The 11,524-nt window shown below is 30.9% G+C and overlaps 1 protein-coding gene across 1 annotated transcript in view; it reads right to left on the minus strand.

The window, feature by feature from the left end:
• Nucleotides 1-11,055, minus strand: part of LOC133191873 (glycerophosphocholine phosphodiesterase GPCPD1-like) — a 43,559-nt gene extending 32,504 nt beyond the window's left edge. Inside the window, exons 1-3 of the mRNA XM_061327619.1 lie at nt 10,968-11,055; nt 5,130-5,260; nt 1,505-1,831 (exon numbers count right to left, since the gene is read on the minus strand). Of these exons, the coding sequence (XP_061183603.1) occupies nt 1,505-1,719 (215 nt within the window). The 5' untranslated portion in view covers nt 1,720-1,831; nt 5,130-5,260; nt 10,968-11,055. The remainder of the gene's footprint in view (nt 1-1,504; nt 1,832-5,129; nt 5,261-10,967) is intronic.
• Nucleotides 11,056-11,524: the final 469 nt, after the last annotated feature.

The raw sequence follows: 11,524 nt of genomic DNA on the forward strand, positions 1-11,524 counted from the left end.
GTACACAAACATCTGAAAAATATGTGGTGCTTTTTAACTCATTTATCATGTTTATTGTAGATATAAATTATTTTGAAATACAAATTGTTTATTCAAGAAAAAACATTTGTTATTCTTTGCTGTTACACATTAAAGTTTATTATACAGTATTATGAGAATTTTTTATCTGAAGGTAATGACAAAAAAAAAATTCTCATTAATTAGCACCATTTTACCTATTGTAAGTCAAAAAATGAAAAAAAAAATACTTTAATGTATTAGAAATTAGAATATCTTTAGATTGTTTTACATTTCCTTCTATACCTACTATATCTAAGGCCTAATATACTCATGTAATGTAACATAAATATAATGTGATAAATATACTCAGTTTATAAATCTATTGTCATGTTATTTTGGGTTCTGAATCAATGGGTATGCATGCACACTTTAACTGTATAGTTTCATTACATCCAAATTATATGTGCCTCATGTTTCTTAATTGTGTGTAAGTGGTATCAAAAAACAAAACAAAACCTCAATGTCTAAATGTGTCAATATTGATAAACTGAAGATAGGCTGAATTACTTATGCATGACAAATAATTCTACTGACATTTTTAACATGCTGGAAAATTACCTGACTTAGCAATGATAAGCTACATAATATAGATAAATCTTATATACCATGTATGTTTATGTGAATCTGAAGATCATTAAACTTTCTCATGATTTGAACAGGCAAAGCCCCCCCCCCCCCCCTCCTCAATGTGGTACCATATAATGAGTAGGCATTGAGTTTGCTCACCAGTAATGACAAAATCAAAATTATGTTTGCTTGATGTGAAAGTCATGGCATAATATGTTTACCTGATTTTAAAATAATAAACATGATAAATATTAATACAACTGCAATTAATGTACCCGGTAGTAAAAATTCAATATATTAATATTTTTTGGAAAAATGTAGTTCATATCCTTGCACATTTAACAAAACACTTTTTTGTCCCCTTTTATATATGAACAAATTTATTTTCATTATATACATGTAAATTTGACAGATTTTGCCATGCACATAGAAAAGTGAGAATGTGAAGTGAACTTAATTCTACTGTAATTACAACATAAAACATTTGACCTTTATCAGCATTTAATGGAACTACTGCTAAAATATATTTATTCCAAAACATTGCAGTGATTATTTATCATCTTCTACTTGATGTCAGGCATGATTAACATATATTAATAGGTGGTAAGTGGGCGTGTCTCTATGAATAATTACTACAATGAAATATTTATTACACAAACAAGTCCCACATATATATTTTGAAAGCCTTTTGAAATAGTTACATATGAAGCAATTCATGCAAGTTGTTAAAGGATCAAACAAAGCAGTTTACCCATTACTTAACTATTCATATATGCTTTAATGTTTTATCTAACAGTTCTATGCACTCAGGAAATGTTGGATGGCTAAAACAACAACAACAAAAACACTTGATATTGTCCATTTTTCACATTCTTACCATGTTGCCTGTTTTCCATCCTTACACACACTGTCCTCCTGTTTATTTTTCCTACACTGTGAGGGACTGCTGGACTCACGTGTTAGTACAACCGCATGGTGAGGGTCCCAATTTCCGAGGCGGTCACAGTCCCCCACCACACACACCACCTCATCTTTCTCCACCTCCACCGCCACCCGGAACATCACCTCAAACGTCACTGACATCATCGTCATGGTGAAAGTCTATTTGTGAAGTTATAATCTCAGAAGAAATATGAACAACGTTGGTGTATTAATCACACTAACTGTTAAGCCACTGTCAGCTTTTTCTTTCTTTGTCAGTCATCTGTAAATAAATGATTTAAAAAAAGATATTAATTATTCATAATATTAATTTAACAAATATTCCAGAACCTACACATAACCAATAAATTAGTTTAGAGTTGAAAACATCTGCACATTCATTCAATGTACTCCACTCTGCCATAGCATGGAAACTGATATAGTAAACCCTTAGAATAATACCATAGTAACTTAAAAATATATCTAGAATTCACAGCTCAGTCTGTCAAAATATATATTCTAATCTGAGAATATGTTAATCAGTGTTTATTCACTGAAGCACATACTTATTGGTTTGCTCTGCTGATAAATAATTACATTTGTTTGTGTCAGTGCCATACAAGTACATTGTAAATAGATCAATTTCAGTTTTCTTTTGACAACCGATATTGATGTTGAAAATTCACTTCCATGCCTGTTGCCCTCATTGAGAAAGCCTGATTCGCTTCAAGCAACACCGAATTTCTATAATCCAACCGGATCTAAATTCTTTATAAATATATTCCAATTACACTTCAATCTGTAAAACACGTTTACAATGAATACATTTTCAATGACTTTATAAATACAAAAGATCTACATTCATTTCTCTATAATTTTTTTTTATTTCTTTTTTTTTAGGGGGGGGGGGGGGGGGGGCTGAAAATCATGGATTCGAAATGCCATTGCTATATCAATATCAATACTGAACTTCCATGACTGCATAATTATTTGCAATACAGCTCTTTGTAATATGCACATGATAAATTAATGACCAAAGTTTGTCATTCAAATAGATTTATTTAATTTATCCGATCTGAGTTTTTGAAAAATTTACAATGTTCACATTACCTTACCATTTCTTCAACATGTTCAATGTAATAAATACATAAATTCACATTTGCCTTTTGAAATGCACCTACTTTCAAAATGATTCCACCTACACTAAACGAAAGAAAATATATATGTAGGTCACAGGAGGACAGATATTAGGGAAAGGTCAAAGGTTTTTAAATCTCATCTGAATTTACATTGTAAGCATGTTTTGTCTTTTGTCTGGACCCCTGACTTGTTGCCAATGACTCAAAACTCTAAACTGCATAGTGTACTTGACACACCATCACATACTAACTCTGAGGTCAGATTTTCTGCATTAATTAACATTTAAATAATATAACTTAAAAAAATAAAAGCTCTAATGAAATGTTACAAGTTCCAAGCTTTCAGGTTGAATAGGATTTTTTTTTAACTGTCACAAGCTTTAGTACCCAGATATACATAACCATTACATGTACTATTTTAATAGCATTACAAATGTAAAGAAAGCATTCAGTATTACATAGTCCATCTGCTGTTTACATATTTAATATTGTTACCCAAGATCTCAAAATAGTTTGTCTCCTTTAATGTTATACGTTAACACTTACAATGTCAACTAGGTCTACTTACCATTTAAATTTCTATAGACACATTTAATTCTGAAATATTCAAATATGTTCCTCCCCTATAGTGTTGTCAGGTATGTATGTATGAACAACATGAACAAAGAACAAACATATAAGGATATGTATTAATTGAAAATTCATTAATTCATAGTCTTCTCTTACATTGAATTCCAGTTAACAGTAATATACATGTATTTATATTCCATCTATAATTTCCATATACAGTGTTGAAAACTTCAGCAGTTATAATCATACTTTAACACAAGACAGGGAGATCAAAAGGTTTGATAAACTGACATTTATGCAGTACTATTTAATACAGATAGCTGACTACTGTAATATCCACAAAATGCAAAATAGTGTTTACATTGTTGAAATTCAAGTAATAATAGCATGTATACCTTTTGACCAATACTGTTTAAACAGAACCTGGCTCCAAATATGTTTTTATTTTAATCTGCCTGTAAACTTACCAATGCTTGAAAAATGTTCTGAGCTCTAGCTGTAAAGATTAAATCCAATTCTTGGCATAAGACTGCAGACCATGTATCATTGATAAAGTTAAATTATGGGGATGATTCACAAAAGTAACAACTATAATATATCTATAAAAGGAATCAATAAACTCAACATAGAAATACTTACAGACTGTAGCCTATTTAAACAAGATGAAATAATATATATACAACACAAGAAAATGTCCCGTTTGCCCCTAGCCCTTGTTTATAGCAATATATTATAAATGGTTGTATAACACTGTTATCAATAATGTGTCATATCTTCTATAAAGTCTTTATCTTCATCAACAATGCTAGAGAGAGGTTATAAGGTGTTCATGCAACTGTCTGTTTAAAAAGTATCATGATTAACTTCCCTATTTGTTTTCATTCCTCAAGTATATATAATATACATGTATTATTGTACAAATATCTCATTGATAATACGTGAAGTTTCCCGACTCATCAAAAATTCACACCTTCATGTAAATGACCTAGCCTGACCCCATTTATCTACATTTACTTACGGAATGTATGTAACAGAGGTCCATAATGAAGAAATTCTGGCTGACACATCTGATGTACGTGGATTATACAGTATAGGTTCGAGTTCATAAATTTCCCAGCCTAACAAACATTGGATGTTATCTTTTTCAGTTTCAAAATTCTTATGATTATGAATATATAGTGCACATTTTCTGATGTCAATAAACTGCCTCTCATTTGTTTATTTATTAGTTTCTCAGGACATAACATTATGCTTACGGCAAAATCTTTTTAATACAACTACCTTGATTTAAAGTTTACATGCCTAGTGATTCAATACCTATGGATATACATGTATGATGCAAGGAGCATTTTAATTGATCTCATAATACTGCCATTATTGATTAGTATACATTAAATTCAGGCATTTGATAATGAAAGGCTCTTTTTTGCAACTTTATTTTTTGGGGGGGGGGGGGGGGGGTTATCCCTATGTTGTTTGAAAATCATTGAAATTGGTCTATAGAATAACCATGAAGTTTTGCTACAGTTTTTTTTTTTTAATCTTAGTACATGTAAATTCTTTAGTAATGGAAATCAGGAATAGTTTGTCAAGGAAAAGACAAAAATCAATACCCCACTCTCTTTCCTTTTTATTCTTTTTCTTTACTTTTTATATAATAGATAAACATGATAAACGCATGAAAATGCTACAACTCAACATGCTCACTGAGTCTCAAGAAGCAGGGCAAACAGCTCAAAGATCCCACTAGCTGGCATGTGTATAAACATGATAAACACTGCCAATGCTGTTACTTTTGAACAACTTAACATACTTTGCATTTACCGGTATGCTACAACCAAGTACATTAATACATATAAATTTATATTGTACCTTTCTGGGAATAGCAGATCAGACAGGGTTTATAGACTTCACTTGTGTCAATGTTAGAAATCCATTCACTATATAGTCTGTCCTTTTCTCTCAAATTCCTTGTAATATACAAGTATGGTTGGACAATAAATCTGAAATGTATGATGGATTAAGGTAAAATAACAATTAACATGATTAAAGCACAAATCGCAAGAATTTTTTTTTTGGAGGGGGGTGGGGGGTGAAGGTTATAAAATAATAAGCAATTATTGCACTGGAAGATTATGTAATAAATATAAGTAGCAAAAGTAGTTGTTAACATGATAGTAGACACTAAACATAATTATATGCCATATTTACACAGTTACTAAAAATCAAGGTCATAATAATGCAGGAATTTTTAAATTAAGTACATATCTCACCTTCATACAGTCCTTCAACTGACCTGTTAGGTTAAATTTCTACACTTGTGACATGACCATGACCACACTTATCAGTAATAGGAACAGGGTCAGATTTACACATATGACTGCTGCATGGAAACATAACTTGGGGTTCTATTGATGTATTCAGTATTACTTAACATTACAACATTGTAGCTTTAAAATAAACACACATGGATTAATGAATAATAAATCCATCTGAGTCCATGTCTGATCAAGGAGGAATGTTAAGGGGATGAAGGACACATGGTCACATGACTTTGTTTAACTACGTCATAGTCTCCATTTATATAAGTGCAAAACGTGTAAAGCGTCAGTTCTTGTATAAATTTTTGACAAAATTGTTTTACTTTAAGTACCATCTTATTTAAAAAATATAAAGTTTTAACATTTTTGTTAACATTAACAAATTATGAAAAAGGTTGAACCACTCCTCTGTTTCCCTAAACTGAGCGTCCAACAAGTCGGTGACGTCATACACGATCTGTTAGTACAGCAAGATCATACTCGGTGAATACAGGAGGGGCGGTATTATTATGTAAAACAGTTCATAATCAGTATATGATGAAATATTTTGGGAAACACAAAAATTATTTTTGCATGGCTGATGACGGAAATCTTATGTAGGTATACCTTATTTCGCTTATTTAGCTTACGTGTGACGTCATAGTTGGTTTTTCCCGTACTCGAGAAATGTAAACATGACACGGTTTTGTCATGCCTATGTCTTCTTTAACGATGTCCTATGCAATATTGAGGTCAGCTTCACCATTCGAAATTTTTACAGTTAATCAATAACACGAAGGACTTGCATTTCAATGTAAATTTAAAGATATTGAATGATAGAATTTTTTGCAAATTAAGTTTTTTGTTGTTTGAGTTGTCTTAAAAAGTGCGTAATTTTCCCTTTCCAGATGAAGTGTGATAGAAGAAACTTGCCTTTTCGAATTTTAAACCCTATTCATACTCTAAAATATTTTGAAAGATACATGTAAACTTACATATTTTTTATCTATGCTTAAAAAATCCCATTATGGACAGAGTAATGGGCCCGGAAACTTGGAGAATAAAAACTCAACTTAGATACTGTAGGGCTTAATATTTTTCAATCAATATCTCTAAAATAAGGTAAGAAACCTAATGATATAACTGCTTTAAGATATGTGGGACACACTTAATTAGAAAAATACAAAATATGAAAAAAATTGAATGACAAGTATTTTTTCAGCTCAAGGTCCTTCTTCCCATAAATTAACATATGTCATGTCCATAATGTACCATTTATTAGGTCATGGTCAGAAATGTACACTGTTATACCTTTAAAAATTGTTTCCTATATAATTCTATACTAAAAAAAAAGTCTAACATTTCAAATGTTTTACTGAGCAGTCATAAAAAAATCGATGTTTGACCGCAGAGCGATATATTGGATCTGTCAATGAGATGTTGGACCGCTTATGTCACAGTGTGGGCGGGGTCAGCTGTATCTTATTTGCATTCATTGAAGTTAGACAAAACTTTACAGAAACCGCAGTGTGGGTAAACAAAATTTTCATCATGTTATGTCAAAATAAAAAGTATAAGGTATAACAAAACATTTATTGACTGTGTTCTCGGGCAAATGCGTTTTGTTGACCCTTCGAACCAAACTGTTTGCCTTCGGCCTAACGGCCTGAGGCAAACAGTTTGGTTCTTGAGTCCAACGAAACACATGTTGCCCTCAAACCCAGTCAATAAATGTATAATATTAATTTCATTATACATCAATATCTGTAGCGAGTTCAAACTTGTCAAAAGCAATGAATTTAAACAATGTTAAACATATATATAAAGTATATTATTCCAAATGACCTTGACCTTTGAGACATGAATCAGATTTTCAACCAAGTTTTTCTTATAAATATGAAATAATAATTTCATCTAAAATCTGAAGGGGAACTGCCAAAACAAAATTACTACTTCATATATCATAAAAAAACTACTTAATATATCATAAAAACCCAAGTATAATGCACATTAAACATTACAGGAAAAATATGATAAATACAGTAGAAATCAGACCAAAGTCTGTAATTACAGTGGAATAAGGTCATGAAGACTGATAAATGACTCTCCTAAAAGTGGTGTATTTGACACAAAACTAGACCTTGAACAGTAATGATACCAGTAATCAGGCTTCAACCAGCACAGTGGGGGAAAAAACTCAGGAGGGTTATGGAAAAAATGTCTACTGCAACTAGCTCAACTGATACAATTTTTATTTAGTGAATACTGGAACTTGAATTGAAAATAAGCCATTATTATTTATGATAGAGAACTTGAATTAAACTATACATATGTGTTCAAAACTCTAAATATAAGATGATTAAATGAAGCAAAAAAGTTTAAATCAGCTTTTTGTTTATACATATACATGTTTTTATTAATTACATATGTAAAATCTTGAAACATAATCATGATAATAGGGCCAAAACAATAAAGGCAGTAAAGTTGTACTCTGTTCGCATGGTTCAGGTCTGTAATTAAGTACTTATTATAATTCTTTTGTATAATTCAAATTTGATGAGAAATGTAATATATATAATTTAAGCAATCATTGTCACTCTGTTAATCTTATAATTAAAAGATAATAATATTTTATTATTCATCAATATGACATCCTTTGATCCCCAGAAAGTCAAAGGAGACTAATTACATTTACCATGTTTACTCACATCCTTGACAACCCAAAGTGGCCAATATGCCATGAGGCAACGAGAGTGGCCAATTAGATTTTATTTCAATGAATTTTGAGAATTCATTTCATGTGAATTAAACACTTTTACAGATACATGAGATTGTTAACATGGTTAAATTTAAGCTCTGCAAAATTTTCTGAATGTAAACTACAAAAAATATTTGAAAAAGGAATTAGAATCATAAGTTGCATGTTTAAAAAAAAAATTACAAGTGAATATAAACATTAAAATATAATTAGTCGATATGGTAATCATGGATTCATGGTTACCGTAATAAAAATCATGTTTTAAACATAATAAAATGACAGTTATCATGGTTATTAACTGAACACCATAAAGAATAGAGAAATTAGAAATTACTTTGATCATGTTGATACGAAAAAAAATCAGATCTGACTGGAGCCTGCAGATGTGCATATGAACAAAAATGATGTTGAAGCAAAATTAATGGGTCTACTGTAATAACTTGTGAAAGATATTAGAAATAGAAAGATCTGAAAAATATCATTACTCTTTGAATTATAAATTTTAGAAGATGGTACTTGTTTTATCATATAATTTTTAGTTCATATTTGCAAAATGACTTGGGAAGGGTATCCCCAAGAATTTCGTATCATGATATATCATGATTTTTAAAAAAAAAAAAAAAAATCATAGTAATATCATGATATTTTTGTACATATTTTCTATTAAATAGTGTGAAAACATAACTTCACTTTTATTTCATTTTTATTTATATTATTAATAAAGTATGTTTGGATGCTAGGATGTCATTGCTTAAGGTCTGACGACATGAAAAATTATTCATCATGATGTTCATAATTGTCATTCTCTTCTGATTTCTAAACTGTTTTCAAAATGTCTTGAAAAATAAGTACACCAAAAACTGTGTTCTTGGCAATAAAAGCAATTTCTAATAGGATTATATAGGAAATGTTATCCTCTGATATCTTACAGTTACACAAATGCCTGGTAAGGTGCCTCAATTTTCTCGGAGGAAACTTGTTAAAGTAGCAATACTTCAACATGTTCAATGATAATTAAATTCTTGAGGAAAATATATATTATTGAGGAACGTGTTGTCTGACCTTAAGTGTTATACAACATTTTTTACGATTCCTGTAATATTGTTATTCAAGAGTTTTAACAAAGAATTAATTATTTTCAGAATTCTAAATACTGGTATTTTAGTCTCCATATCCAGATACGTATCGCAAAATAAAAAATCATGATATACCAGTAATATACCAATACAGGGATCGACATTAACAGTTGTCCGATTGCCTGGGGACAAGTAAATTCTCAGTTCGGGCAAGTGAAATTGTTGACGTACTTGTCCGATCGGGCAAGTGAATTTTTTTCATACAAGTGCACATATTTATTTAGTTTACATTAATTTATAAATAATGCAAATAAATTGAACACTTGATTTCCCCCCACGCACCATTGACAATGTTTTGCATTCGGAATTCCTTGATAGCGTTTCTGGATTATACCATTCATTTAAAAATCGGGTTTGTTATTTTCCTTCGAAGTAAATACACTCTACATCTAACAAAATTTTGTTAACTTCTTATTAGGGAATTAGATTATTTATTCACGCACAGAATGTAAGTACAGTGTAACTCAATGTATCATGATCAAGATAAAGATGTATGTTTCGTAGCAAATACCTTCCTTTAGCGTTGCTTCACAGTTATCTCTGAAAATCACGATTCACAAAAGGAGCCTACCGAAATAATTTGTTTAAAAATATGAATTTTATTAAAAGGAAAGGGTTATTGCTGCATGGCAGTGTGTGTTAAAAGGTTAAAATTACAAGTACAGTGGTATACATTTATGTACAAATGCAGCGCGCCATCAATTTTTTTTTCACTGACTTGTAGCTGGTATTTGATCACATTTTTTCTTATCGTAACGTTTACAGAAATTAAGTTTTTCTTCTTATATTCTTTCCTAATTTTGGGCAACCAAGTTTTGCATTCGGACAAGTCAAATTTTGAGATCACTTGCCCTTTGGGCAAGTGAATCTGAAAGTTAATGTCTATCCCTGCAATAAAATCTTACATCCCTAAAAACGCCACGGCAAGTTTAATTCTGACTGATTTTTTATTAAAGAGTACCATAAGATAGCATGCACAGCAACAGAATCATAGGCAACATTTTAAATCTATTCATAAGTTCTCATGGTTCTTATCATGCTCATGACGTCCTGGGTGTCTTGAAATAAAATTCTTGAATCAAAAATGTTCAATCAGCAAAAAGACGTAATCTTCTCTATCTGTCATAGTATTTAATTTGTATTAAACAGTTAAATGTCTGCTAGTGAGTCACTAATAGGAAAAATTGGGGGGGGGGGGGTAACGTTACAATTTCTGTTTTTGAAACTACTCTGATAAAGTTGCCATGTCACTCAAACTGTAAACAGTTGATCTGCAAGTCATCATTACAATTTAAGGGAACCACACTAAAACCGAATGCGTGAGGATTTGAGGACTTGTCCCGGGACAGTTAACATTTAATTATTCTAATGCTACTTGTCATGTATACCAAAAAGAGTTGCCAGCAGTCCGATATTGAAAATTGAAACACGCCTATTTCGAATGTTATACTATTAGGCTTATAGAGCACGTGGAAGAGTCGTAGAAGAAATTATGCTATTATTATTTAACACTTACCTTGAAATTAAATTTAGCCTCTAAAGCTAATTCTTCTACTTCTAGAGAGTATGAGACGGTTACGGACTTTACTGTCCTGAAAATCCTTCTAGTCACATCGGATAAAAACGGAAAATATTTACAGTCCGGATATTTCCGGAATACGAACAATACGAATATCTGCACATACCCAATACTACACAATACGAATATCTGCACATACCCAATTTTAAAGGAGAAAGACTTGTAGTAAAGAAAACCATAGTCCCCTACAATTTAACTACCCGTATAAGTAGAATTTTAGCGAGGTTTCAATTTTGGCATTATTAGCGAAGGTAAAATTGAATATCGCTAAAATTTATTCTCACTAAAATCGCTAAAAATATATTATCCCTTTTTTTTTAATTATCAATAAATTTGCGTCTCGCTAAAATTTCCACTTATACGTTATTATGTTTGCTTATCGTTCCCTTATAAAGATGATCAAGTAAATATTTTCTGCTACGAAGAAATGCCCCATTTCAATCAAAGCTCGAAATGTAATAATTAGTTGAATTGAACATATTTTATTGTTATAC

This window comes from Saccostrea echinata, unplaced genomic scaffold (assembly GCF_033153115.1).
Source record: "Saccostrea echinata isolate AGI-Se365-2 ecotype Australia unplaced genomic scaffold, CSIRO_AGI_Sech_v1 ptg000025l, whole genome shotgun sequence".
In the NCBI taxonomy this organism is placed as follows: Eukaryota; Metazoa; Mollusca; class Bivalvia; order Ostreida; family Ostreidae; genus Saccostrea; species Saccostrea echinata.